This window comes from Triturus cristatus, chromosome 4_1, assembly GCF_964204655.1.
Source record: "Triturus cristatus chromosome 4_1, aTriCri1.1, whole genome shotgun sequence".
In the NCBI taxonomy this organism is placed as follows: Eukaryota; Metazoa; Chordata; class Amphibia; order Caudata; family Salamandridae; genus Triturus; species Triturus cristatus.
Genome location: NC_140585.1, coordinates 973,638,833 through 973,665,809, shown reverse-complemented (window position 1 = coordinate 973,665,809; position 26,977 = coordinate 973,638,833). Strand labels below are relative to the sequence as shown.

The 26,977-nt window shown below is 45.4% G+C and overlaps 1 protein-coding gene across 5 annotated transcripts in view; it reads right to left on the bottom strand.

The window, feature by feature from the left end:
* OSBPL8 (oxysterol binding protein like 8) overlaps positions 1-26,977 on the bottom strand; it is a 939,874-nt gene that overhangs the window by 201,999 nt on the left and 710,898 nt on the right. For all 5 annotated transcript variants that reach the window (XM_085653858.1, XM_085653857.1, XM_085653859.1 and 2 more), the window contains 2 exons: positions 3,535-3,738; positions 623-707 (listed from right to left, as the gene is read on the bottom strand). In XM_085653858.1, coding sequence (XP_085509984.1) covers positions 623-707; positions 3,535-3,738 — 289 coding nt within the window. The remainder of the gene's footprint in view (positions 1-622; positions 708-3,534; positions 3,739-26,977) is intronic.

The following is a 26,977-nucleotide window of genomic DNA, read 5'->3' as shown; positions in this document are numbered from 1 at the left end:
CCTGAAGTGAAAGGGCTTCAGTTAGTTTTAACAGAATGAAACAGTATGTGCTGATGCTTCTATTCTGGCAAGTGAAACGTGACACTGAAGAGGCTATGTGAAGGCAATGGGCAGAGGCATGGTAAGTAGTTGCTTGAGACTTCTCTGAAAACAAATCCAATGCGGCTTTCGGGTACCTCACGTTCCGTGCATCAACTTTATGCCAACTGTGTGCAAGTGAGAGAGATAGGAAGAAGTGCAAACATCACAGAAGGTGAAAGTGTTCTCAGTAGTCATAAACGTGTTCCATTATTCCACCTGTGCATGCATCCTTAGAAAGAAAATACACGGCCTAGGTCCTGAGATCGGATTTGGACAGGACAGGACATGCAATAACGGACATGGGTGGCATTATATGAACTGAGATTTACTTCATTTGCACACAAACAAATGTGTCAATGCACCAAAGAAATGTGCTAACACAAGTGACAATGCTCAGCTGGTCGGTACTCTGGTTTTTAATGGAAGAGGTGGTACCCTTGTGAACACTGCACCATCACCACAAGCACACAGGTTATGAAGCACTCCTATAGCTGTCAGCTCTTAGGGGAAAAACAGAAAACAACAAATGCAGAGTGTTTACCATCTGATTCAGAAGCAGCGCGGATGATCAAATAACTGCTCGGTAAAGGCTGAGTGATGGAGCCGACCGCCTCTCCTTTAGGGCCCTTAAAATAAATGAAAAAGACACTGCTGTAAAAAACAATGAAATAGCCTTTGTTCACAACATTGTTTGATATGAGAACGCCGCTCAATGTGAGCCAATGACATGTTGTTCCTTGGTTTCTTCTTGTATTGATGTGAACAACTACAAAGCACAACAAAGAATAGGCTACTTACTGTGCTGCATGCGCATAATGATAATTAAGCTCTTTTTATAGCTGCTCCATCTAAATCGTTTGAACACATAGAAACGATAGCCTAGTTTCAAGAGGCACACCCTATACTTCACTTGAAGCTTGCAGGCGCCATAGATGTTTAGTCTCACTGCCTTGCAAAGAGGGCCTTTTAAATTAAAATGAGGTTCTGTAATATTTAGACTGAAAGCTTTTCAGGCATGATAGTATCTTCCACTCTGGCACGTTTTCAAACGCATGTGATCACACACAGCGGCGCCCCACTGCTCTCTGAGCAGTGCAAAAAGAAAATGATACTAGCACAACGTTCTTATTTTATTTTTAGTATGGAGCCAGGTTAGGTTGGGGTTTGGCTGTCATCAGAGGGTGGAGGAGTGGTTGGTGCACCATAAGTGCGCTTGACGGTTGGGTTGGCCAAATCGACTTAGAATTTTTCCACCTGGCTGTGTTGCACAGCTGGGTGGAGAACAGTCCCAGGCTCCTAGGCAGTGTGAGTGGCAAACTAGGCTGCTAAAACCAATCACGTTGCTGCTGTCATACCGGTGACAGTAGCACCGTCATTGTCTTGGGGAATCTGGGAGCCTGTGCGTTGCGGGAAGTCAGGAACAGGGGGAGGACGGAGGAGAGGTGGTGGACAGCAGGTACGTCTTCTTTTTTTCTAAATCCCCCTTTCCCCCGACTCACCACTTGTACTGTTCCCTAGCAGCCGCCACTGATAACACATGACCTCATTCTAACACAGCTCACACAAGGACGACAGACTGTACTGGAAGCAGAACAGCATCAGTTCACTCAGACCTCTCATACTTTCACCAGTTTACAACCGATGAACAAGCACTTATCTATGCTGTGTGGCACACGCAATATCAAACTGTTGTGGGCCACCTACGGCAAACAGTGAGGTCTCTGCATGTGACTCAATGCAATACTAATCGTACTGGGATAGTGTTATGTGAGCTTAACTCTGCAAGGTGAGATTCCAGACTGGAACTCACCAGATAGGAAAACTAAATCGCCATGGGAATGTTTCCAAATACTGCTGCATGTCAGTGTGAAAACACTGCTAAATACCCCGGTTCACTGGTTGCTATAAACAGCACTGATTAATTGACAGGTCTTCATTTCAATGATCTTGGCCACTTCTTGGCTCATCAAAATTTGAGACAGTCCGACTCAGATGATAAAAACTAGTTCGGTCCGGCTTCACAAAGCAGCTGTAGTGAGACCTTGTGTGAGCAACAGAAAAACAGCATTCAGAAGTACTACTGAGAGAGGGGCTTAGCCTTACCCTACATGGTGGTTTCTCCAAATACAGCATTTCATTGTTCAGATGCTCTGTGCATCTAGTGAAAGGGCTTGTATTGCACTTTTTGCCTTGTGGCAGTGGCAGCTCCTCCGTTATGGTGTCCCACCCAGCCCCCCTCGCCAGCAGCCTCAAAAGTTGACGTAAAAAACAATAAAAAAAAACAGGTTTATTTTAGTTTTATTTTTCAACTTCTAAGTGCGGGGTCTTGAGGGCAGGGCCATCGCGGGTGCAGTCACGGAGAGGGAGTGTTGGGCACTGCTAGCAGTGCTCATGCCAGTTTGGTCGGCCGTCTTTGGACAGCAAAACCGACATGCACATTAAGCTGCCTCCAACCCGATCTGCGTTGCCGGGTTGGAAACAGCGGGCACAGGCTCCCGGTCTCTCTAGGAGGGTACAAACACACCACTCAGGCCAATACTGACGCTGCTCTCATGCATGAGAGCAGCATGAGGATTGGCCGTAGGGGAGTCTGTGCTGCAGTCAGGAGCAGAAGCGCGGCGATGCGGCGGGGGTAACAGGTACTTTTTATTCTCTCCCTTTTTATGTGTATTTGTCTTCGTACCACCACCCCGCCACTAGCCACTACCTTCGAGGAAAGCTTATGCTCAAGACAAAAGGGCTGTGTTGGTTAGGGTGGCAAGCCAATGATCAAGGCTTTAAGCCTGACATTTGTTTGTGAAAAGCATATGTTAATATCAATAGACATTATTGGTGGATTGTTATTACTCTATATAAAAACCTGCAGAAAGGTATTGTATATGGAATCCAAAACACTACCATAGTTGGACATGGTTTTGGTGTTGGATATACCCACTGACAAACCTTGGCGATAAAAGATTTTCACTGTGATAATACTTGTAAGGCCCTCCTCTGGGAGATCAAAGCGATACCAAAGGGGATGATGGACGGAGTGTTGAACATTGCAAGCACTCAACCCAAGTCAACTGATCTGGGTTTAATCCATCATCATTCTTTAGCTCACTCCACCACCCCAGTTCAGACATGGCCATATGCAAATCAGTCTGACCCTGTGCCTCATGGGAACAGTCCAGCCCGAACTGCCAAGCCATGTCTTCCCTGGACCGGAAACTAGCATCCTGGGACCGGTTTCAGGTTCATAACCCTCATCAGACAGGCTATCTTGAATCCAGTGGCAAAGTGAGCAAGGGACCCACGTCTGGGCATACTCTGCCAATTTAGGGCGAACAAAGCGATACCAAAGGGGATGATGGGAGATAGCATTTTGCTCTGTATTGTATCATATACTGTTCTTTAGACTTAAAAAATAACATGCAGCATCGCTATTGCTTCAATAAGAGAGTAAGTATTTACCTTCACAGCCCAGATGGATTGCTCTAGTGGATGAAAGAGTTTAAAGCAAAACCCATCCTTCTTGGAAGGCCTCTCGATGATCTCGCAGGCATTTAAGAGCACCGTCCCAACCCACTGGCCGTTTTTGGGAGTTTTATAGATCAGCAACACACCAGGCTTCAATACACACCACAGTTTTGTCCAGCTTTTTAACGTCCCACGAATCTGTAAAATAAGTAGATTACAATTGTTTTTATGAAAGCAAAATGATCATTTGAGTAAGATTCATATGCCAAATAACTGAACAAAGAAAGGCTAGCATTTAGTCAACTTAGTAAAGGAGCAAAATCTAATACACTGAGAAAGTATTAAACAAGAAATTAAACTCAAGACAGAAGGAACCTTTTAAATCATTTGACATTCTAAAAGAAGGTGCCCAACATGAGCCCGGCTAAATGTCACACTTTCAGGATAGCCACATGAAATACATCAATATGCAATTACTAATATGCAAATACATCTATGAGCGTCCTCTTTATAGAGAAGTGTTATCTGCAAACAGGCATTTTCTGGCGCTAGGCAAAGAGCATATGATGTTGATGGGTTTAATTGTAGCAGAGGGATTGATGATAATCAGTATTGGAAGATGTGTCAAAATAAACACTCTACAACCATTAAATTCCCTCAATGGCCTGTTTATCTAGATTCAACCCTGTGAAAAAGAAAATAACGGACCACAAACCACATACAATGAGTAACAGCCAAGTGTCCCCACTGACATACACTACATATCAAGAACAATAAAATACCCGCCCCCAGACCAACTCCTTCCCTGAGAGTAGGTTCTCAGGCCAGAGGGGTTCTACTACAAGATTGTTTTTAATATAGACCTGCAACAATACAGACTCCTAAATACTGACTAACACTATATCGTCAAGATATGTTTAGATTGGACGGTTCATACTTATTTACTTTTAAGATATATATATTGTCAAGGTAAGTACACATGGAGTTGGGAAAAGTAAATCTACATTTACTCATATACACTTAATTTTATGATATATTAGTAATTGATATTCTTGCTGGTTTGTATTTTTGACCTCCGTGCTCTGACATATACAAGCACAAGTCACAGCAACTTCTTTGAGGGGCCAACATTGAAGAAGAGTATAATAGAGACAGAAAAGAAATAGGAGACATCAATTGCGTCCTTTAAGTAAAATATGACATTAGGAATTCTACCACCAACTCTAGTTTACACTGCCCCACAGATCTTCCTCTTTTTTCAAGCCACATCGCAGTTCATAAGATGATGAAAGACCATAGGTTTCCTTGATTTATGAGTCACAAAATCCAAAAGTAAATTTGTAGCCACACATTAGGTCTGTGATTTAGGAGACTCCGTTTAAAAACTTTGCATTCAATGCTGCAAAAGGTTACTTCTATTCTACACTGTGTTCACACTCTTATGACTACAGAAGAACTCCAAGTATAGGTCACAGTAGAAGAGGGTGGAAAGCCCAGACGGAGCACAGAGCCTAACACAACAGACTAGATTGAAGCATTTTAAGATATGGCCTTATTTTCAACCTCTTGTTTTAATGCAAAGGACAGATAAATATTAACCCATTCTAGATATGAAGGACCCATCTGTACCGTGCTTCCTAAACTTTGGGATCATCAGAAAACAAGGCTTGTGCCAATGAGGGAACTTGTTCAGTAACATGAAGCTGTAACATAATTCTACAATACTGAGATCTCAGCAATCATTAAAATATGATCTTTAGTTGGACTGAATATCAAGACTCCTTGGAATTTGCTTGAGATGTGTGCATTAAGGCCGTTAGAACCTTCAGAGGACACCTCCAGGATTCTTGCAGGATAAAGATAGTGCACATTCTAGGGACTAATAGCAACTCCAGGAGACACTGAGGAACAGGCCGTTGATGGATAAATATTAGAAATGAAACAAGCACTGAACAAAGGGAAGGGTGTGATACAGCAACGGGCAAATAAAAGTAAACTCCAATATGATTTCTATGAAGAAATTCACTCAGGAGTGACAGAAACAGCAGGACGTCTGAGACACCATTCCTCTGAGTGACAGTTTATGCACTCCATCTCTAAATAAGTTATGCTCACAAGTAAGTCTCACAAGGGAGAGGATTTTCATAGATCCCACCTTCAATTTTCTAATAGTCGGGTATTTGTACTAAGAGATCAACTATGACAAACATATAGAAACATGGATTGGCCAGGAACACGCCAGCAGCCTGGTCAAATATATATGCTTTTTGCAAGTGATTAGTAGTCACCAGCTCTTGTATGGTGCTCTCTTTGGCTTACAAATACTTGATGAAAAGGATGCTGAAGCAATAAACATAAGTATGCAAATTCTACCACGTTTTTGGGCTTGAAGATTCCATGAATGGTTCCAATTTCCTTCTCTTCATACCCATGCTGGGTCCGAAATACCATCCTATGATGCCAGTCCTTGTAGCAGCACTATAAATAACTGACTTGCTACTTATTTATGCATAAAATATGGTTACGTATACATTCTTTATATTTTTAGTGCGTATAGTTTACATCGTACACGTAGTTACACACGCTCCTCTTCCACAGCAGCCTTTTGTGACTTTAAAAGCGTAATCTGCTCTGTGTTGTTAGTGCAGTTTGGCTGGTGTGCAGTTACACAAGGCAGTCACAGTCTCTTCAGGCCGGGTGAAACTAGTTAACAGCTGCCACCAGCAGATAAAAGGTTTGCAGTTCAGAAGCTCCTCAGTGGGCGTAAAGTGGAATTCTGCCACTGCCCGGCAGAGAGCCAGCCAGTGCAGTGCAAACTAAGTGCTTACACTAAGCAGCTATAGGAGTTGCCAAAATAAAGGGGCGTGATTTATAGACTAGCCCATGTCAACCAGGCAGTCTTCTGCTGTGTCCAAGGTCTGAAAGAGTGGGAGGTGGTAGTGCACAGTAGGTACAGAATGGCTACTGTGCACCGACCTGCTCCCTACCGCGCAGCAGGGCCTCTAGCAAACCGGAGAAAATTAGTGCAGAGCAGCCAGGGACTGCCTACCACCACCATTTCATCGATGAGTAATCTGAATTTGCTGTCAAGGCAAATAAGTACAGGAAGTATAAGTATTCCATTCCAGAAGTCAATTAAAAAATGGTAAAACTGGGAGGGGGCAACAGCAGACAGAGGTAGAATCATGGGACAGGAGAGACCTACACAGCACATTTTAAAATAATTTAGAAGGTTAAGGCACATGTTTGGAGATCTGTATTATTCAAGCAAGTCTGGGGTTGTAGCACCTGTATGATAGTTCGGCTGGCTAACCCATGTACTGAAGAGACAGGAGAGCAATCTGCACACTGGGCTAAATCACCATAAGGAAGCTTGTAGAGTTAATGTGCCTACCGGAAAATGTAAAAGACACACAATTGATGGACGGAATGCAGAACAAATCAAAACATTCACCCCCAGTCAAGAGATCTGGGTTAAATCCATCATTCTTTTGCTCACCATGCCATTCCAGTTTGAACAAAGCCATATGCAAATCAGTCTTGACCCTGTGCCTCATGGGAACAGTCCAGCCAGAACTGCCAAGCCAGGTCCTCCCTGGACCGGAAACAAGCATCCTAGGACCAGTTTCGGGGTTTCACCCCTCTTCAGCCAGGATAGCTTGATTCCAGTGGCACGGTGAGCCCAGGACTCACGTCTGAGCATGCCTAGCACACTTAGGGCGAGAAAGCAAAAGACACACAATTGATGGACATAATGCAGAACAAAACAAAACATTCACCCCCAGTCAAGAGATCTGGGTTAAATCCATCATTCTTTTGCTCACCAGGGAGGACCTGGCTTGGCAGTTCGGGCTGGACTGTTCCCATGAGGCACAGGGTCGAGACTGATTTGCATATGGCCAGGTCTAAACTGGGGTGCCATGGTGAGCAAAATTATGAGGAATTGTGAGCGGTAGATGCACATTTTTTAAATATGGCTTGTGCTAGAAGTTCAGATTATCTCTGCGGGTCTTTTATTGTGTTGTTAGTTCTCTTTTATGCATTCAATGAATTTTCTTATGATGGATGTGGCAAGAGAATGTCAACTTTGTAATGTTATGCATCCCCAAGAGGTCACAAGCATTGACCAATAGTGAAGGGTAATCGTGCGATTTTAACAGGCATTACTAGTAGTTCAATGGCACGCATATGCCTTGCAGGGGGTTGCCTGCTCAGTTCTTTCATTGGGTTATTTTTGCTGGTTTCTTCATGAGTTTGTGTTGTCCTTCATGGTAGCCATTTAGTTTCCTTGAACTAACATTGAATCGTCTGCTTGTCTGTGTATTCATTTGCGACACATTTGCTGGTTGGACAAGAGAGATTTAGACAATAAATGATAACCCTCCCAGACATGACTAATGGTGTATGGTCTGGTAGAGTGGTGGGTCACAAAGGAAAAGGAATATGCTACTTACCAGTATGCATCTGTTATTGGCATGTAGAGCTGCAGATCTATACACTGTGCATAGATCGCCATCTGGTGTTGGGCCCGGATGTTTGCAGTTTGGTTTTCCTCTTGGAAAGTCTTGGAAGTCACGAGTTCGGTGACTCCTCCCTTGGTTCGTATTGTGCATGGGCTTCGGCTCCATCCTCCGATTGTTTTTCGCCAGCAGGGAAAGATGGAGCGTAGTGGGAACAGAAAAGAAACCCATGTGTTTTGCATCTAAATAAGATAAGACTGGAACGGATACAGGTAGCCAGGGAGGCGGGTGGGCGTGTATAGATCTGCAGCTCTACATGCCAAGAACAGATGCATACTGGTAAGTAGTATATTCCGTTCGAGGCATATGAGCTGCAGATTATACACTGTGCATAGATTATATAGCAGTACCCAACCCTAGCGGCGACCACCGGTATCCGTTGCAGTAGTTTGGAACAGTGTTTTGAGTACAGCCTGGCCCACAGTAGCTTGTTGCTTGGTTTGCACATCTACACAGTAATGTTTTGTGAAAGTGTGCGGCGTTGACCATGTGGCTGCTTTGCATATGTCATCTAGTGGTATGTTTCCTAGAAAAGCCATAGAAGCCCCTATCTTTCTTGTAGAGTGGGCTTTAGGGGGAACCGATAGCGTTCGTTTTGCTTTGTGGTAGCAAATCTGTATGCATTTTACAATCCACCTAGCTATCCCTGATTTAGAAATAGGGTTGCCTTTATGTGGTGGAGAGAAGGAGACAAATAGCTGTTTGGTTTTCCTGAAAGGTTGTGTGCGTTGGATGTAGTAAAGTAAAGCCCTTTTTACATCCAGTGCGTGTAACGCTCTTTCCGCAACAGTTTGAGGTTGTGAGAAAAAGACTGGTAATTCTACCGACTGGTTTAAATGGAATAGAGAAATGACTTTGGGTAGAAATTTTGGGTTGGTGCGGAGTACAACCTTGTTGTGATGCATTTGGAGAAAAGGTTTCTGTATAGTGAGTGCTTGTATTTCACTAACCCTTCTGAGGGAAGTGATGGCCACTAGAAAAGCTGTTTTCCATGTGAGAAATTGGAGCTCACATTTATGTAATGGTTCGAAAGGGGGTCCCATTAACCGTGTGAGAACTATATTCAAATTCCAGACCGGTGAGGGTGGTACTCTGGGTGGAATTACTCTTTTGAGGCCTTCCATAAAGGCTTTGATGGCAGGAACCCTGAAAAGTGATAGGTGCTGCCTGTTCTGTAAGTAAGCAGCAATTGATGTATATGCTAGGTTACACCTTTGTAGATGGAGCAAGTAACATATGATGTGCTGTATGGACACATTTAGAGGGTTGATTGTGTTGTTATGGCAGTAAACAACAAATCTTTTCCACTTTGCCGCATAGCACGCCCTAGTAGTAGGGCATCTAGCTTCCCTGATAATGTTCATGCAATTAGGGGGAAGGTTAAGGTATCCAAATTCTAGGACCTCAGGAGCCAGATCGCAAGGTTGAGTTGAGCTGGGTCCGGGTGCCTGATCTCTCCATGGTTCTGGGTTAGGAGGCATGGTGAGAGGTGTAGCTTTTGGTGTGGTACTACTGAGAGTTCCAGCAATGTGGTGTACCACGGTTATCTGGCCCATGTTGGAGCTACTAGGATCAGTGTTAGGGAATGCTGTTGTAGCTTTCGCACCACTAATGGAATTAGTGGGAGAGGTGGAAAAGCGTATGCAAATTTGTTTGACCAATTCATTCATATCGCATTGCCTTTGGACAATGGGTGTGGATATCTGGCGGCGAAGCTTAGGCATTTTTTGTTTTCGTGGGAGGCGAATAGGTCTATGTGTGGATGCCCCCACTTCTGAAAGAACGGGTGAAGAACTTGTGGGTGAAGTTCCCACTCGTGGATCTGCTGCGTCTGTCTGCTGAGCAGATCTGCCACGGTGTTTTGGACTCCTGGGACGTGTTGGGCCAGGAGAAAGATTTTTTGTGGAATTGCCCATCTCCACATGCTCTGTGCTAGCTGAGAGAGCTGTAGAGAGTGTGTGCCCCCCTGCTTTTGAATGTAGTACATGGCAATCGAATGAGGACTGCCTTGCCTGAAATCTGTGTCTGGAAGAATTTTAGGGGGGAGGAAGATTGCTAGTAACTCCAGATGGTTGATGTGGAGTAACTTCTGTTGTGGCGTTCATGTGCCCTGTGCTGTGAGATGTAACAGATGAGCTCCCCAGCCAGAGAGCGATGCGTCTGTTGTTAGGACTATTTGTGGGACCGGGTCCAGGAACGGTCGACCTCTGGAAAGGTTTGTGGTGTTCCACCACTGCAGAGAGCGATGGGTGCTACCGTCTACCAACACCAGATCTGCCAGTTGTCCCTGGGCCTGGATCCACTGGCGCGCTAAGCACTCTTGGAGTGGACGCATCTGGAGTCTTGCATGTGGCACTATGAAGATGCAAGAGGCCATCATCCCTATCAGTTGCATGAATACTCTTGCTGGGAGAGAGTGTTGAGATATGAATTTTTGACGCAGAGCCTGTATCTTTGCAATCCTGGCAGGATTGGGATAGGCTATGGCTTTTGAGGTGTCTATGGTGGCACCGAGGTATTGTTTTGTGTGTGATGGTACCGGGTGGGATTTCTGATGGTTCACCGTGAACCCTAGCTGGTGGAGTAGTTGGACTGTAGCGGCGGTATGTTGCACACATTGTTCGTAGGACGTGGCTTTTATTAGCCAGTCGTCCAGATACGGGAAGACATGAATGTGCTGTCTTCTGAGGTGTGCAGCCACTACTGCTAGGCACTTGGTGAATACCCTTGGTGCTGTTGTTACCCCGAACGGGAGCACCTTGAACTTGTAATGTTGCCCGTCCACCACAAATCTGAGGTACTTTCTGTGAGACTGGTGTACTGGGATATGAAAGTATGCGTCTTTCAAGTCCAGAGTGGTGAGAAAATCGTTCTGGGAAAGAAGTGGGAGAACCTGCTGAAGGGTTACCATGTGAAAATGGTCCGAATATATGTAAGTGTTTAGAGGTCTGAGATCTAGGATAGGTCATAGAGTCTTGTCTGTCTTTGGAATCAGAAAGTACAGGGAGTAGACCCCTAAATTTTGCTGATTTACGGGGACCTGCTCTATGGCTCCTTTTTGCAGGCGGGAGATCACCTCCTGTTTTAGCAGTGCAGTATGTTCTTGAGACATAAAGCGGTGCCTGGGTGGAATGTTTGGGGGGGCAGATGTTAGTTCTAAGCAATACCCTGGCTGAATAATTTGTGTCACCCATCTGTCTGAGGTGATTGTCTCCCAGACGTGAAGGAAATGTTGTATTCTGCCCCCGACCGGAGTGGAATGGTCTAGAGGGAGCGGGGGAAAGTCATTGGGTAGTAGGTGTGGCAGAGCGGGCGGTATTTGTCTTGCCTCTGCCCTTGTTATTATTTCTTCTGTATCCGCCTCTTTGATAACCCTTTGTGAAGGTAGATTGAGGAGGGGATTTGTAGGACGTGGATGCACTATCCGAGGAGTAGCCTCTGCCCGTGCCTCGAAAGGAAGAGCGGCGAAAGGAGCGCCTAAGAGTGTGTGACTGTAGGGCTCCCATGGATTTCGCCGTGTCAGTATCTTTTTTCATCTTTTCGAGGGCTTCATCAACTTTTGGGCCAAATAGATGATCTTGGTCGAATGGGTGATTTAATATAGAGGCTTGTACCTCAGGTTTAAAACCTGAAACTCTGAGCCAGGCATGGCGACATAGAAGGACACTGGTGTTTATGGCCCTGGAGGCTGTATCTGCTGCATCTAGGGCACAGCGAATAGAGGTATTAGGTATTAGTTTTCCCTCTTGGATCAATTCATTGGCCCTGTTCTTATATTTTTCAGGGAGATGGTGCATGATGGTTTCTAAGTCATCGTAATGTGCCCTGTCGTATCTGGCCAATAGCGCTTGCGTGTTGGCGATACGCCATATGTTGGCGGCTTGTGACGCAGTGCGCTTCCCTGACGCGTCTAGGAGCTTGGACTCTTTGTCAGGTGGTGGTGCTTCGCCTGATGCCTGAGAATTGGAGCGTTTCCTAGCTGTAGATACCACTAGGGAATCCAAAGGTGCAGGGCCTTTAATATATGAAGGGTCTGTGGGGGCGGTTTTGTATTTCTTCTCTATACGGGGGTTTAGGACCCTGGCCCTGACTGGGTCTTTAAAGACCTCCGGTGCATGTTTAATCACCCCTTTTAACATAGGTAGGATGGCAGTAGACCTATGTGCGTCGTCAAAGGTGTCTAGGAGAAAATCCTCCTCTACTGGGTCAGTGTGTAACTCCACCCCGTGGTAGTGTGCCTCCCTTTGTAATAGGTGGTGAAAACCCAAGGAATCTTCAGGTGGGGATGGCCTAGATGGGTAAAGGTCATCCTGTGGGACATCTGGGATGTCCGGATTATTATAGTCGTCCCATGGGTCTGGAGATCCAGTAGGGGTGGGATCCTGTGGCACATCTGCTGGATCATAAAATGGGTCTCCTAAGTCGTCTGGGACACGAGACAAGGTTGGGGAACGATGAGGCGGGGGTGGAGAGGGTGGAGGTGGGGGAGGTGGAGGAGGTGGAGGAGGAGGGGAAGGCACTCTGAAAGGGGAGGTAGCAGTGTCTTTCCTCTTTAGAGGTGGAGCTGGTTTGTCCAAGTGTCTCTTTTTTGTAGACAATGTCAAATGTCCAGTTTTGGATCCTTGGTGAGAGTCTTTTGGAGAGGATCCGGTGTAAAAAGTTCTTGCGACACTGGTTGTTCGGTCGGCGCCGAAGTTTTCGGGGCCGACGGCTTTTTAGGCTTGTTGAAGCCGTGCTTCTTTGGGACCTCCGATTTTTTGGTCGGCACCGAAGAAGGCTTCGGCACGGGAATGTCGGTGCCAAGGGCCTTGTGATGTTTGGTCGGCACTGGCAGGGCAGGTTTTAACACTGAGGGCTTTGGTGCTGAGCTCGGTGTGGAGGTGGAGGCCGATCTTTTCTTCGGTGCCGAAGGGTGTTTTTCGGTACTGATGGTAGGCTGGCTCGAGCCCGAGCTGCCGGAAGGCTTAATAAGTTTCTTTACAGGGCCCGAAGGTGGGGTGTGAGAAGCAGTATCCTTGGTCTTGCCTAGGCCCGAAGGCGAAGGTGTGACCGAAGCCTTTTTGGGTGTCGGTGTGGGAGGGGGTATTGTACTCACGACCCTCTGCGCCGGGGTGAGGTCCTCCACATCTGAGTCGTCGGCCTCGGAAGCACTGACGAGGTCGTCGTCGTCCTCTTCGATGTTCTGCTGTCCCGGAGCTTCGACGTCGTCCCCGAAGATGTCGACTGGAGCGGAGGTCGAGAAATGAGCCATGTTGCATCTAGCCCGTCGATCTCGAATAGTCTTTTTGGAGCGAAAAGACTTGCAGGCGGGACAGTCTCGAGCCTTGTGTTCAGGGGAGGCAGAGGTTGCACACGTCGTGGAGATCGGTGTGGGGAAACTTGGACCCACATCGAGGGCACTTCTTGAAAGGAGTTCTTTCCATCAGCCAAGACCGGAGCCGGAATAGGCCCGAAGGCCGCCGTCGACGACCGGAATCGAAGAAGTGCCGGAGAGAAGGTGATTAAGATGATTTATTATCTGAAGGATCTCGATGAGCAAGGATTTTGCGTCGATCGGTGAACTGGAAAGTTCGGAACCGGAGCGCGAAGTGTTACATCCGAGCCCGATGGCGGAAAAAAACAATCTGAGGATGGAGCCGAAGCCCATGCGCAATACGAACCAAGGGAGGAGTCACCGAACTCATGACTTCCAAAGACTTTCCAAGAGGAAAAACAAACTGCAAACATCCGGGCCCAACACCAGATGGCGATCTATGCACAGTGTATAGATCTGCAGCTCATATGCCTCGAACATACACATCCAACTGGTCGTAGTTAAAGTGGCGTAAACTAGAGAAACTGCTGTTGGGTGGTGAGGAACTCTAGATTCAAATATCTCACATAAATTCATTAGCACTGGGCTGAATGCGCTCCCCCAGAATGGTGGCCACCACCTACGCAATGGGACTTCAGGGGCTTGCATTAAGCCGCTGAAATGGGATCATAGGTTGTGGGTAAACTGGATTTCACTTTTTTGGAACATGCGACGAATACTGTGATCCATTCGAGATGAGTCACATCTACACAATGCATACATTTCAGATCAGGCAGTCACAGGCTGTGGTGAAGACTTCGAGAACAAGTATCTCTAGCACACATCGCATTAAGGCAAATTGCTATTCTGAAGCCTCAAACAGATAGGAGAATCAACAATCGTTTGTAGTTGACAATGGACCAGGTGTAAGGGTCTAACATATCACAGCACAACTGGGGTTCTCTGGCACAGAAAAACAACTTAGCTTTGCACATCCCACACCATACCACACTGGGGTATCCAGAAGTGAAAGCAGAAGGAACAACCCATCAGACATACAATAAAGAGCAATGGCAGCTTCTCTGCTAAGGCAGAGGAGAGTCGCCCCACTGCTCGGAAAATACAAATAAAATGATAACAAGAAGTTATTATAATTTTCTTTTTCTTTGCGGGACTCCAGCCAGGTCAGGCGGGGCGAGGCGGGCTCCCCGCCGCCAAAGGGAGCAGGAGTGGTTTGCACTCCCTCCTTAAGTCCGCATGACCGCTTGGTTGGCCCTCTGGAGCCAGCCAAACAGTCATACGCACTTGGCATGTTCTCCAAAGGGCAGTGTGGAGCAGAGCCCAGTGGAGAATGTGCCCAATCTCCCAGGTACTGCCTGAGCAGCCAGACAGGCTGCTCAGACCAATCACAACGCTGCTCCCTCCTGCAGCGTCATGATTGGCTGGGAGAGTCCAGGAGCCTGGGTGCTTCTGGTGCTGGCAGGGAAGGAGGAGAGACGTGTGGTGGCGAAGAAGAAGGTATGTTTATTTCTACATTTTTACAGAGCGAGTGAGAGATCCACAGTGTGTGTAAGAAAGATCTTGAGAAAGAAATGTGTGTACGAACAAGAATGTGTACGAGACAGACAGATTCACATAGAACTAAAGAGATACTACGACAGAGGAGAGAAAGACTGAAAGAGAATGAAAGTGAGACTGAGGCTGAGACCTGCTGGCCACTTGCTTGAAATCGGGAAAGGTTCGCTCAGTTTGTTTGGATGAAATTAGCACAAAAAAGTTGGATAATAATACACACACTGGCAAAGCCTATAGATATGAATTTAATATGCTTTTACTTTCTAGGGAAGGACATTAAAGACAAACAAGAAATGAAAGATACACATTTAGATAAGGGTCCTTCGCCTTCCATAAAGGCAGTCACGAGAAGTTTAAAGGGGGCATTGTGTCTCATGAGTCGCACCCCTTCTTCAAAATGTATTTATGGACTTAAAAAGCAAGGCTGTCGTAGGTTACTGTTAATAAGGAAAGAAGGCAACACAGACATGCCACTGAATGGCGCCAGATGATGTATAAAAACTAAGAATAACTGCTCACGTTCCACCTGGATGGCGTAATTTTAGACTTTGACTGTCTTTCTTTTCAACCTGGGTACAAATCTATCAAGTTTCTTTACATAATACGTAAAGAACACTTTACACGTGTGCATGTGTAAAGACAAATGTGCATCTTTATTAGAGACTGAACCTTGAACAGAAGACAAAACAATGATGGATGAGAGGTAAGTTAATTCTATACTTGCAGGCCTCCGCCCCAAGCAGCAACTGCCTGCTCTAGAACGTTCACCAACATTCTTCTCGATCATTCCAGAACACAGAATGTGGAGTTCTAATATGGAAAAAGTACCCAACAATATTTCAGCAAAAACGGATTGTTAGAAAATGCCTCTTTGGGGGGCGTGGCTTGGCGCCCGAGTGAATGGCGGCGTCCGGGTGAAGCTCCGGAGCTCGCCGGGAAGAACAGGCGCTTTGAGGTTAGCTGCCGATCGGTGGAGAGCATTTATGGGCATCTGAAGACTCGGGGCATGTTTTGGAGCCCTCGCGGACCTCCACGGCGGTAATGGGACATTATTTTACTTGAAGTGAGTTTTCAAGCGGCTCCGTTTCCAGCGAGGCCACCATTTTGCTTTTAACGCGTGAAAGCGCGTCTTCTCACAAAGCTATCGGAATGTTATTTTTGCCTACTAAGTTACTTTGCCCATTGCCAAATACACCAACAAAGCTAATTCGCAGTTACTTTTCATGGGGAAACTGAGGCGTTTAAGCGCTTTAGCCTCTTCTTTTTGGTATTGTTTTAGCTTCTTCACCCTCAGTAATTATTATGGGGGCACCGTAGTTTCTTCACAACTTGCCTTCAGGATACAATATTATTTCACCACAGCAACACTGTTTTCCTTTCCTTTCAGTATGATTTTTTAAAGGAGACTGCTGTCGGAAAACCTATCATAATCAGCCTCTGGAGTGCTTCATTTGAGTTTATTGTTCTCATACTTGGAAACACTGGTGTCACAGGTTGTAGCATACCCTCTGTGGCGCTCTCATCGGCTTTTTGGTTTGCGCACTTCTGTTTGTGTCATACCTGTGCTTTGTCGATGGCATGATGATAGGATATTAATGAATGCTTTGACTGATAGAGCCCTCCCTGTTCCACTTTGACGGTGCTCTTTGCGCTCAGTGCTTGCTCATCGTGTCTGATTACTAGTACACCAGCACGGGCTCGGACTACGCTAACAGCATTTTATGGGTAGAACAAAGACACCCCATCCTTCTTTCTCCAAACCAAAGCGCATTTTTATAAAAAAATTCGAAGATTTGTTCAGAATTCTCTAAATTAGAAGACTCTTTAGCTTCAAGTATGGATACAACAATGGAGTCCTCGTCCACAGCTGCAGGGAAATCCAACACCAAACGCCTAAAGAAAGACCCTCCATCGCCGCCTAAATCGGCCTCACCGGTATCAATGGAGTTACTATTGGAGGAAATTAGAGCTCTTCGGCCATTCATGGAAGAAACTAATACTAAACTACAAGTCTTAACGGACAATTGGTCTCAATTGGAGGCTAGGGTCTCGTCAGTTGAGCATAATGTATCCTCTTTTAAAGAAACCTGTGTTACTGTATCTCATCTACACTCAAGTTTCTACACTTCAAAAGCAAGTTGAAGATTTGGAAAACCGCAGCAGGCGCAACAACCTACGTATTTACGGCCTGGGAGAAGGTCTTGAAGGGACAGACTCTCTTGCTTTTTTCAAGTCATTCCTCCCTAAGCTGCTCCACATGCCGGAGGGGACGATCCTTAACATCCAACGAGCGCATAGGCTAGGTCGTCTTCCAGTACACACTACGCCCACACCAAGACCTAGAGGAGTCATCTTATACTTTCTTGAGTACACAGATCTGATGAAGGTTCTCTCAGCAGTCAGAGCATCTCCTAAAGTCACATGGTCCGGCTCGTCACTGTATTTTGCGCAAGACTATGCTAAAGCTACTGCTAACAGACGTAAAGCTTTTCTGAACATGCGTGCTGACTTGCGCTCAATAGGAGCCAGATATGGTCTTTTTCACCCGTGCCTCTTTAAAGTCACATATAATAACAAAACCACCACATATGAAGATCCTGTGCGTTTGCAAAGTTTTATCAATTCATGCAGGCCGTCCGTCGTGGATTCTTCTGGTCCTGCATCTGCTCTTTGAGTCTTTCACATGGTTTTTTCACTGACATGTTGATTGAATTCTTGTTTTTTCTTTTCAGAGGTTTGATAAATTGCTGGTTGTTTATCTTTTTTCTTATTAATAGTATCCTAGAAGATGTTATTGTTGTGCTTCTCCTTTTGAGATTCTGTCTGTTATTGTTCCCCAACTTTCCGGTTAATGTCTCTTTGTACGGAATTTTCTAACACGGATTCAATTTTGTCGCCACAGGATCCCTACTTCTGCTTTATGATGTCTTCCCGGTCTTCCGCTTTGCTGATCCCTGGTGCGTCGTCCATTCCATGTGGTTCCACCCCCCTCCCTTTCTTTGCTTGGCTTCTCCCTATGTAGGATGGTTCCCTTTTGTGTACCCATCCTTTTTGTTTTCTTGTTCCTTCTGCTCTTTTCCTTTTTACTTATTCTCTTTACTTCCTCTTTGACTGTAATCGAGTTCCTTTCATTTCACATGTTTTGTCCTGTTCCCTTTTTTGTTCAGTCTGTTCTTCTTCTTGAGGTGGTTATTTCTCAGCTATTACTGTTTTTTTTTTGTCCTATACTAATTTTTTTATCCTTTTCCTTTGCATCAAAGTTCTGGATGTATTTTCCCCTGTTTCTTGATTTTCTCTTATAACTTTGCTTATCTTCCTTCCTTACTTTCTCTTCGTCTTCTCTCTTACACTTTGGCCCTGGCAACCATCTTTCTGACTGTATACATTTCTCCTGTTTCCTTTACAAATGGCCATGAAGCGACTTCAGTTATGGTTGCCTGTCACAACCTTTTTTGATAAATGTGCTCTAAAATACTCCTCATTAACCCCATCTCAGCAGGAAGTACTTAAACCCCCGTGATTTCCACTGCTGTTTTTTCTCACTTTTCACTTATATATGCATTATGTTCTCCTTGTCTTATCCTTTTGCTGGGTTTTTAAATTTTTTAATCTTATTCTTATATCCTTGCCGGTATTTGTACAAGATGTATTGTTTTTCTTTTTGATTAGTACTATGTATTGTTTGTTTCCACCTCTTTACCTTCAATAAACTTTTATGTTGAACTAAAAAAAAGAAAATGCCTCTTTTTGCATGATCACTCCCCAAATGCTTTTGGACTGATGCTGCTAGTTTTATGACTCTGAAGTACACTGGGCCCTGCTGACCAGGCCCAAGGGCATGTCCTCTGACTCCACAAGTGTAAATGTGCTATTGGCTATTCCTTTACTGACATATTTAACTTATCTGTTATTCCCCAGTATATCATGCATAGGGTATCCAGGGCTATTAAGTTAAATGTCACCAGTGGATTGCAGCACTTCTTGTGCCACCACTGCTGTGACAAAATGAAAACATGGCTCAAGGTCTGCTATTGCAGCCTAGTCGAGCAGCTTTTAAACTGCCAATTCGACATGACAAGATAACCCTTTCGCCAAGTCCAGACTTTACTTATAATATTTGTAAGTCACCCCTAAGGCAGGCCTTAAGCAAAGTGCCAGATATTAAAGAGAAGGGCATGTTGAATTTAAACTTTACATGTCCTGGTAGTGAAAACAATTAAACTCTACCTAGACTGTGGACACCGGACTATTGGTCTATGGGGTTTGCCCATGGGGGATCTCCGGGGCACAGTTTTGGGGCCTGCTACGCCTCATACTTTCGCACTACTGTACACCTACTTTGGCATATATTACTAGTGGTGAAGCTTGCCTCGTCTACGTCCGGGTTTGGGTCTGGGTCTGTACCTTTCTCTTTCCTATTCTTCGCTTGCCGGTCCATTCTGTGGTATTACCAGTGTCATGACCTGTACTTTCTTTTCTGTTGCTAATAAATACAACTTTGATTAAAAAAAAAACAATTAAACATACATTTTTGTATGACCTCATTAAACAGGACATTCATCATCCCTTGGAATACGGACGATGCAGATGCCAACCCAAATGACATTCAAATAAAATGGGAAGCACCCTACAGCATCAGAAACAAAGTAAGGTATCTTGAGTCCTCTTGAAACTCGATCTGGTGATATGTTGCTGACATGCCAAGAGCCGAAAAGCCAACATCTCCCTTAAAGTGCAAAATATCTCACTGATATTCGGTAGCAGTTGCCGATCAGCCCAAATGTGATTAAGGTCGCATAGGTCCAAACACAACCACAAAGATCTATCCCCCTTGCGTTCCAACACCACAGGCTGCACCCATTCAGAACCTTTGAAAGGTTCAACTATGCATGATGTGCACAATTTATCTAACTCAGCCCTCAGTTCCTCTCAGTGCTTTATGCACAATTGCCACCGCATTACTGCTCATCACAATTCGATTCTGGAATCCCTTCAGCTTTCCCAAGGTGTCGCAAAAATACTTTGTGATATTTTCCAATTAACTTGTTACTTTTACCATCTTACAAGACACTCAAACTACCTCCCAGTAGTTTTTTCCCTGAAATACCTTGTTCGGGATGATTGGCATCTAAGACTGTTAAGCTCTCCTTGCTCTTCCCACCCCAATAAACCCCATCCTTTTTTTGCTACGAAGACCACAAAATAAGTGCTGCTATTTTCAAACTTGTGTTTAGCATTAAACTTTGCTAATACCGCAAATCCCTTTCCCTCAAATGCAAATATTTTAATGCTGGATTCTTTCACCTGACCAAAACCCTCCACCTCGGATTCTCCAATCAAGCTGAATGGCGAGCCAGAGTCTGCCATAAATCTAATATTGTAATCATGAATTAGTATATTGTAAAAAGGAGGTTTTTTTTTTTCTAACTCTTATTTTCTCTTCTCCAATTTCAGTTGCATTGCTTACATCATTACCATCAACACAAATCTCACCATTCTCAATAGAATCGTCCTCCATTACTTTGATTGTTTGATTCAGATTAGCTTTGCTACTTGTACTCTCCCTACATGCATGAGCATAAGGACCCTTTTAAAGGCATCTAAAACAAATTTGGTTTTCCTCACGGATTTCCCATTCTCACTACACTTCCACCCATTCTTTGCCCTGGATATCTAGGGTTGCTCCATTAACTTTAACCCACTAGTTTTTTGCAGAAGGTTTTTCACTGTTACTTTTGTGAAAAGGTTTTAGTTCTCCAACATTCATTCCATATCCCAATGATGAGAATTCTTTCATATATACGTTCGTAATGCAGCAACAGAATCATCTATGGATTCACCAGGAAATTAACACCTTTGCAAAAAACCGGGTTTTTGAAATACAACATTCTTTCAATCAATCAGTCGATCGATCAGGGGTTTGTTAAGCACGCTACTCACCCGTGAGGATCTCAAGGCGCTGAGGGGGGTGGTTCGCAACTCAGTTAGCCGAAGAGCCAGGTCTTGAGGGCCTTCCTGAAGGTCTTCAGGGAGAGGGGGAGTGTTGTCTGCCGGGAGCTCGTTTCAGGTTTTGGTCGCAATATGAGAGAAGGATCTTCCACCTGCTCTGGCTCTGCGGATGGTTTCAGCCAGTGCCAAGTTGGAAGATCGGAGGTTCCTTTTGGGTACGTGGAATTTGATTCTGTCTTTGAGGAATTTGGGTCTGGTGTTGTGCAGGCATTTGTAGGTGTTGGTGAGGACTTTGAAGGTGACTTTTCTCCACGGGGAGCCAGTGGAGCGTTCAAAGGTGTTGGCTGATGTGTTCGTGCCGGGGGATGTCCTCCTTCCTGCTGGTTGGGGCGGTCCTTCCTCTGGATCTTGTATCCGTCCGGGGTGGCGGTGCTGATGTCGGGTGCGGAGGAGGCGTTGGTCCACGTCTCCCTGTGGAAGGCGATGTTGGGTGAGAGGGAGTCAAGCAGATTCCAGATCTCCACGGCGTGTTTTGTGTACGGAGCGCACGTTGAGGAGGATGTATCTTAGGGTGTCACCTGCGTTGGTTTCTGCGGTGTTGGAGGTCAGGGTGGTGGTGAAGGTCTGGCGGCAACGGAGGCAGGAGAACTGTCCATGGGTTGTGTTCGGCGTGGCCTGTTGGCAGTTGCTGAGTCTTCCGGGGTTGAGTGCGTGGAGGGCAGCTGTGTTGTAACGGTGGGTGGGACGAGATGCAGCGGCCGCCATAAAGAAGGGGAGGGTGGAGGGACGATCAGCTGGGAGGCGGGAACGGTGAGAACAGGGGGAGGGGCAGCAGCGGCGGGACAGGTGAGCGGGAGAAAACGGGCACAGAAATAAAAGGTACAAGGGGGAAGAAGACTGCTTCAATTACAATTACAGCTTATACAGTTACCTAAAACTAACAATCGAGCGCAACAATTATAAAATAGATACCAATCACGAACAATCAGGTGCAAGACAGCCAGGAGGCAGTAACCAGCGACACACAGGGCCTGCAGCGGCCTACTTCCTTATTTAGATGCTGAGTGGAAAGACCCAAGAAGCTCCACACTGTGCAACGTGCAGACTGTGTAGATACCACAGCCCGACAGTTTCAATCCACAATCTCTGCACTCTTTAACTTGCACTTTGGCTGGTCTATGTCTGAAGCCAGACTTTTATCCAATAAGCCACAAACAGCAACTGGATACAGGCAGGGGATGTGGATTCGCTGGTGGCAACTTGTTGCTACTGAAAAGACAACACTAACAATGGATAAGTGGTAAATTTAATACATAGCACCAGCTGTCCGTCTGAGCCACAACTGTTTGCTCATGTACATGTACCTGATTCACACCGGCACGCCCCTCTTCACGGACCCCCTCTCGGTGATTTACTCGCCTCGCCTAAATCTTCTTCATTGATTGCTCTTCGCCTCCCTCCCGAACGTGAACTACCCCGGACCCTTCTAACCTCACGTCGTCCAGCGTTGCCGTTTTGTTCGGCTCGCCCTTTCGGAACGATTTGGACTTCCCCGGACCCGTCTGACTCCACACGGGGTCCAGCTTTGCCGATTCACTCGGCTCGCCCTTTCCGTGCGACACTGTTCAAAATATGTGTTACCAGTCCTGATGATGGCCTTGAGTGTTACGGGCCGAAACGCCGTCGACTTCAACAGCGTTACTGTTGGCGCATTTACAAACATGGGCATTTGCTCTACTGTCCTTTGAAATCTCATACATTTATTGTGTAAATGCCCTAACTTTGGCATATTCAAAGTACCATTGTTCTCCCTGTTGCGCCGTTTCACCGCTGTATATACTACTTTATGTGTCACTTGCGCCGTCACAAACTCCACGAGCACTTGTGCACAGTATTCTTTCGGTTACACTTTCACTAAGTGTCACGCAGTGCTGTTTAACCTATATGATATGTACATATGACGCAATATGTTCATCATGTGTTGAAAATACAACTCTTTCCTACAAACTTGGTCTCCTGTTGTCCTCTCTGTATGGATTCACTCCTCTGATACTGTAAAATACAGCTCACCTTTGAATAACTTGTCCTTCCATTGAATTCCACGTTGAGACATTGTTGTCTGATATCATGTACATGTACCAGCATTTTCCCTACCATTGCAGGCACAGAACGTGGAGTTCTAATATGGAAAACTGCACAAAATGTTACTACAGTTATGTCATTCATAATGCTTAAAAATGAAAGCTACTTCTACACAGACTTTGTTTTTAAGGCTAAGTTAGTTAGTCCATAGGAAAATAGCATTTGTTATTGCTAATAACTTTGGCACTGTTTGATTAACTTACAGGACACTGCAGTTCCTGTTCAAAATGCTATATGAAGTCTTGCTGGAACAACTTCTGAACAGAATTACACCAAATCTGGGAATAAGATAGCGTTTTTTTAGGTCTCGCCTAGCGCAGCGTGCATGCGCTGCCATAGGAGAGGGCCCCTTGGAATCACTTCAGACTTCCAAGAGACTTCTCCGTGTGGGTCTGCCTCCTCTCACACATCCCATTGGCCTTTGCATAATGAAAGCCCGCAAATGGCCAAAGACGGGTGCATGTCCCGCCTTTCCTCAAAACTTTCACTCCCATGGCCTAGGGATATCGGGAGCGAGCAGCAGCCCGCAGTGTGACCGCTGCATTCTTTAATACCTTGCAGCGCACAAGCACCACTCCAGGGCTTGTGTCAAGCAGCGCTTTATCTGTAATTATGGCGGCTGCGCCTTTCATCATGCTTTGCTTAACTTTTATTCTTGTTTTCCAAGGGAATTAGGCAACCGGGTGACAATATGGGCCCTATCTCTGCACAAACGATTTAATGGATACTAGATAAAGAGGGCTTTTAAATACAATAAGTTGTATAGTAGATGACACTACGTTACCAGTAATCAGACACATCAAGTTTTGCAACTAGGAGCGGCTCTGCTTCTTACGTCTAAACTGAGCGTTTGAATCATTTGCTTCTATTGCTGAAATATGTCTACTCGCTGCAAAGCGCTTCAACGCCTCACCAAGAGTACTAAGCACCATATATATACAATTTATACTTGAACTCCCTTGATTTGTCATTATCTGGAGCACGCGTCAGCTACAAGATCGTCGCTTTGCACCGCTCTCTTCGCCGTTTCATCTCCATTTAACAGGTATTCTGCTCCCGTTTTGTGTGTAGAGGATTTTTGTGTACAGGAGTAAGTCACGTTATTTGCTTGTATTCTCGCAAAAGACTGGGATCGCTGAGAGGGGATAGCACAGGCCGCACACAGGCGCGCCATTGTGCTGCTCTGCGCCCCGCGTGCGCATAGTGCACGCATTGGTTAATGCCTGTGGGCTTGGCGACCGCATAAGGACGTGAGCTGTTCTCCGCATACAGATTCAGCGTGACCATGGCAGGCATGAATCTCTGAATTCCAAAGCAGAATTGGATTAACGAGGGGGAGGGGCTTACATGAACTCTCGCCTCTTTCCCTTCTTTGGTGCTCCGAGAAGAGGCTGAGTCGCACGGTAGATACAAATGTAATGGCTGGTAGGTAACCTCTTCACAGGCGGCAGCATCCTCTGGGAGCAAATTCGGTCATTTGCAACTTTGTATTCAACCAAATCACCATAACTACAGTGGATCTGCCTGCATGGTTTTAAGTGGGCAGGGTCCTGAAGTTCTAAAAAGCAGGTGCCGAGATAGGACCCTATTGCGCTCTCCATTTTTGCCATCATGCTCTCATGGTGGAACATATATATATATATTCAACTCTACAGCAGTACCACTCTTCGCTGCCTTTGATGTAAAGTCAAATATACTCGTTATAGTTCTTTCAGAGTAGCATCTTTTCAGAACTGAAGCATTTTCAATATTATAGACAAGGAAGCCATAACTGTTGCTTATTTAGCATATGAAACTAACAACCATTGACAAAGTCAATAGTCCTGGTTAATTGTAGGTGTAACGTTACTTGTTGCATTATATATCTGGGGGCACTGATGGAAGCAGCAAAACAGCAGTTGGACGGCACACTATGCCAAGCACAAATTGTTAGCTTACGTGACACAAAACCTAAGTGCTTCATTTTGATGTAACATATTAGAATATTTAGTCATTTATAAGATCAACTACATTCTACTATTCGGAAAATGTGCATCTGATTTACAATAGATAAAATAACCTTCAAATGTTCTTTTCACGTTTCCTTTCGTGCTCTCTCGTTTGTTGTTTTGTACAGTGCTCAGACAGTCCTGAGATCTCTTCAAGGTAGTAATAATCACACACATCTGAGATGTTTGTATGTAGCTCATGTATCAAATTAAATATTGTGAACAATATGTGACGTGCATATATAATATCACTGCAAAATTTTTACCTCTGCTATGACTGCAAAGGTGAGGTTGTGACAGCCCTTCCTTTGATGAAGTGATATTGTTGCACATTGTCTAAGCTAATTATTCCCCCATCTATTTTTTAGGAAATTTTCCATTCTTCTGGGGTGCAAGGAAAGGCAACTTGGTCATCCCTCACTGGAGGGTTAGTGCTGTATAAAATCAAGAAGTAGCTTATTCATGGTAATGGAGTCTGTGAGCGTTTGTTAATTCCTAGATCTTTTGTATAGGCTATTACACATAGTGGTAAGACCTCAAAGAAGCTCTTCAAATGGCGTGAGCCCCACCCTTGGCTCCAGGGTCGGACTGGTAACGCGGGCACTCAGGAAATGGCCAAAGAGCTGGTAGCCGAGTTGCAGCTGTGGGCTGCTTTTTTGGGCAGCCTGGGGGCTGTCTGTGCTGTTAGGATGCCCCCAGTGGGTGCCAGAGTGGCATTTCTAGAGGCAGTTGGGCGGAGGTATCACTCACTATCTCTCGCTGGGCTGGCCCATTAATGTATGCTGATTGAGAGAGGGGTAGGGGAACTAAGCAGAAGTGGTCTCACTTGTATTCAGGTGTGATTCAGCAGTGTAAGCTAATCTGTTCTATTTTTTAGGTCGAGCCTGAGCCAGCGCGCATGCGCTGCTCTGCGAGGCTTCTTGTGTTTACTCTGTGTGGGTCTAACTCCTCTCACACATAGGATTGGCTTTTGCGTGTGTCTTTCAATAATGAAAGAACGCAAATGGCTAAAGGCGGGCGCCTGTCCCACCTCTTTTTTTAATGTTTACTCCCATGGCGTTTTGCTCTCGGGAGCAAGCAGCGGCGCGCAGGGTGGCAGCTGCATTGCTCGTGGGTCAGGTTTTGCTTGTTTTATGGGTGCGTTCGGGCTCCGCGCTGCCTCCCAAGCTATGATTCCTGTCCGGAGTGAGTTCGCAAGTAAACAGGAAGTTCAGTGTGCCAATGATTGTTGAAGCTGCTTGAGGGATTCTTCGAGGTCTCCCCCGGTGCTGTATTTTAGTCCGAATTAATACCATGTCATCGCAGTGCAGCCTATAAATTATCTATTGAGGAAACACTTTATAGTGGCGAACGGGAAGCAGAGCACGCGCTCTAAATAGGCCACACACGGAGAGCCGTGCCAGGCTATGGTTTTCGACAAAAGGTAACATTTACCCTCCGTCAGGCGCCCGGTTTCATGTTTTTTTATGGGTATGTTCGGACACTGCGTTACCTTGCACGGTGCGCGTTTTCATGTTTTTTTTTATTTTAAATATCAGCTTTCTAATACCTCCCCTCCCGTTGTTGTGGTAAATTTCTTCCCACCCCCCTTCCTATTGTCCATGCCGTCTTTACTCTCGCCCCCCCTCTCGACTCCTGCCCCCCTCCCATTGTCCGAGCTGTCTTTACTCCTCCCCACCTCCCTTTTACTACAGAAAGTACAAGAAAAGGGTCCAGGCACCTTGCGCTAACCTTATTCCCTTATAAGTTACCCTTTTAACCTTAAGATCTGGTGCATTGGTAGACTTGATCACCACTAAGTTCAAGGGTAATTTTATTTTGCTTGGAGTTTCTTTTTAAGGCACAGGCCTACCATTGTGATTTGAGCAAATAACCATACTCTGGATCTCACCCACACACAGGGATGCTTATGAGTGAAGCACGCGTGGCTCTAAAGCAGCTGCTTCTAACACTTCTCACTCACCAAGCAC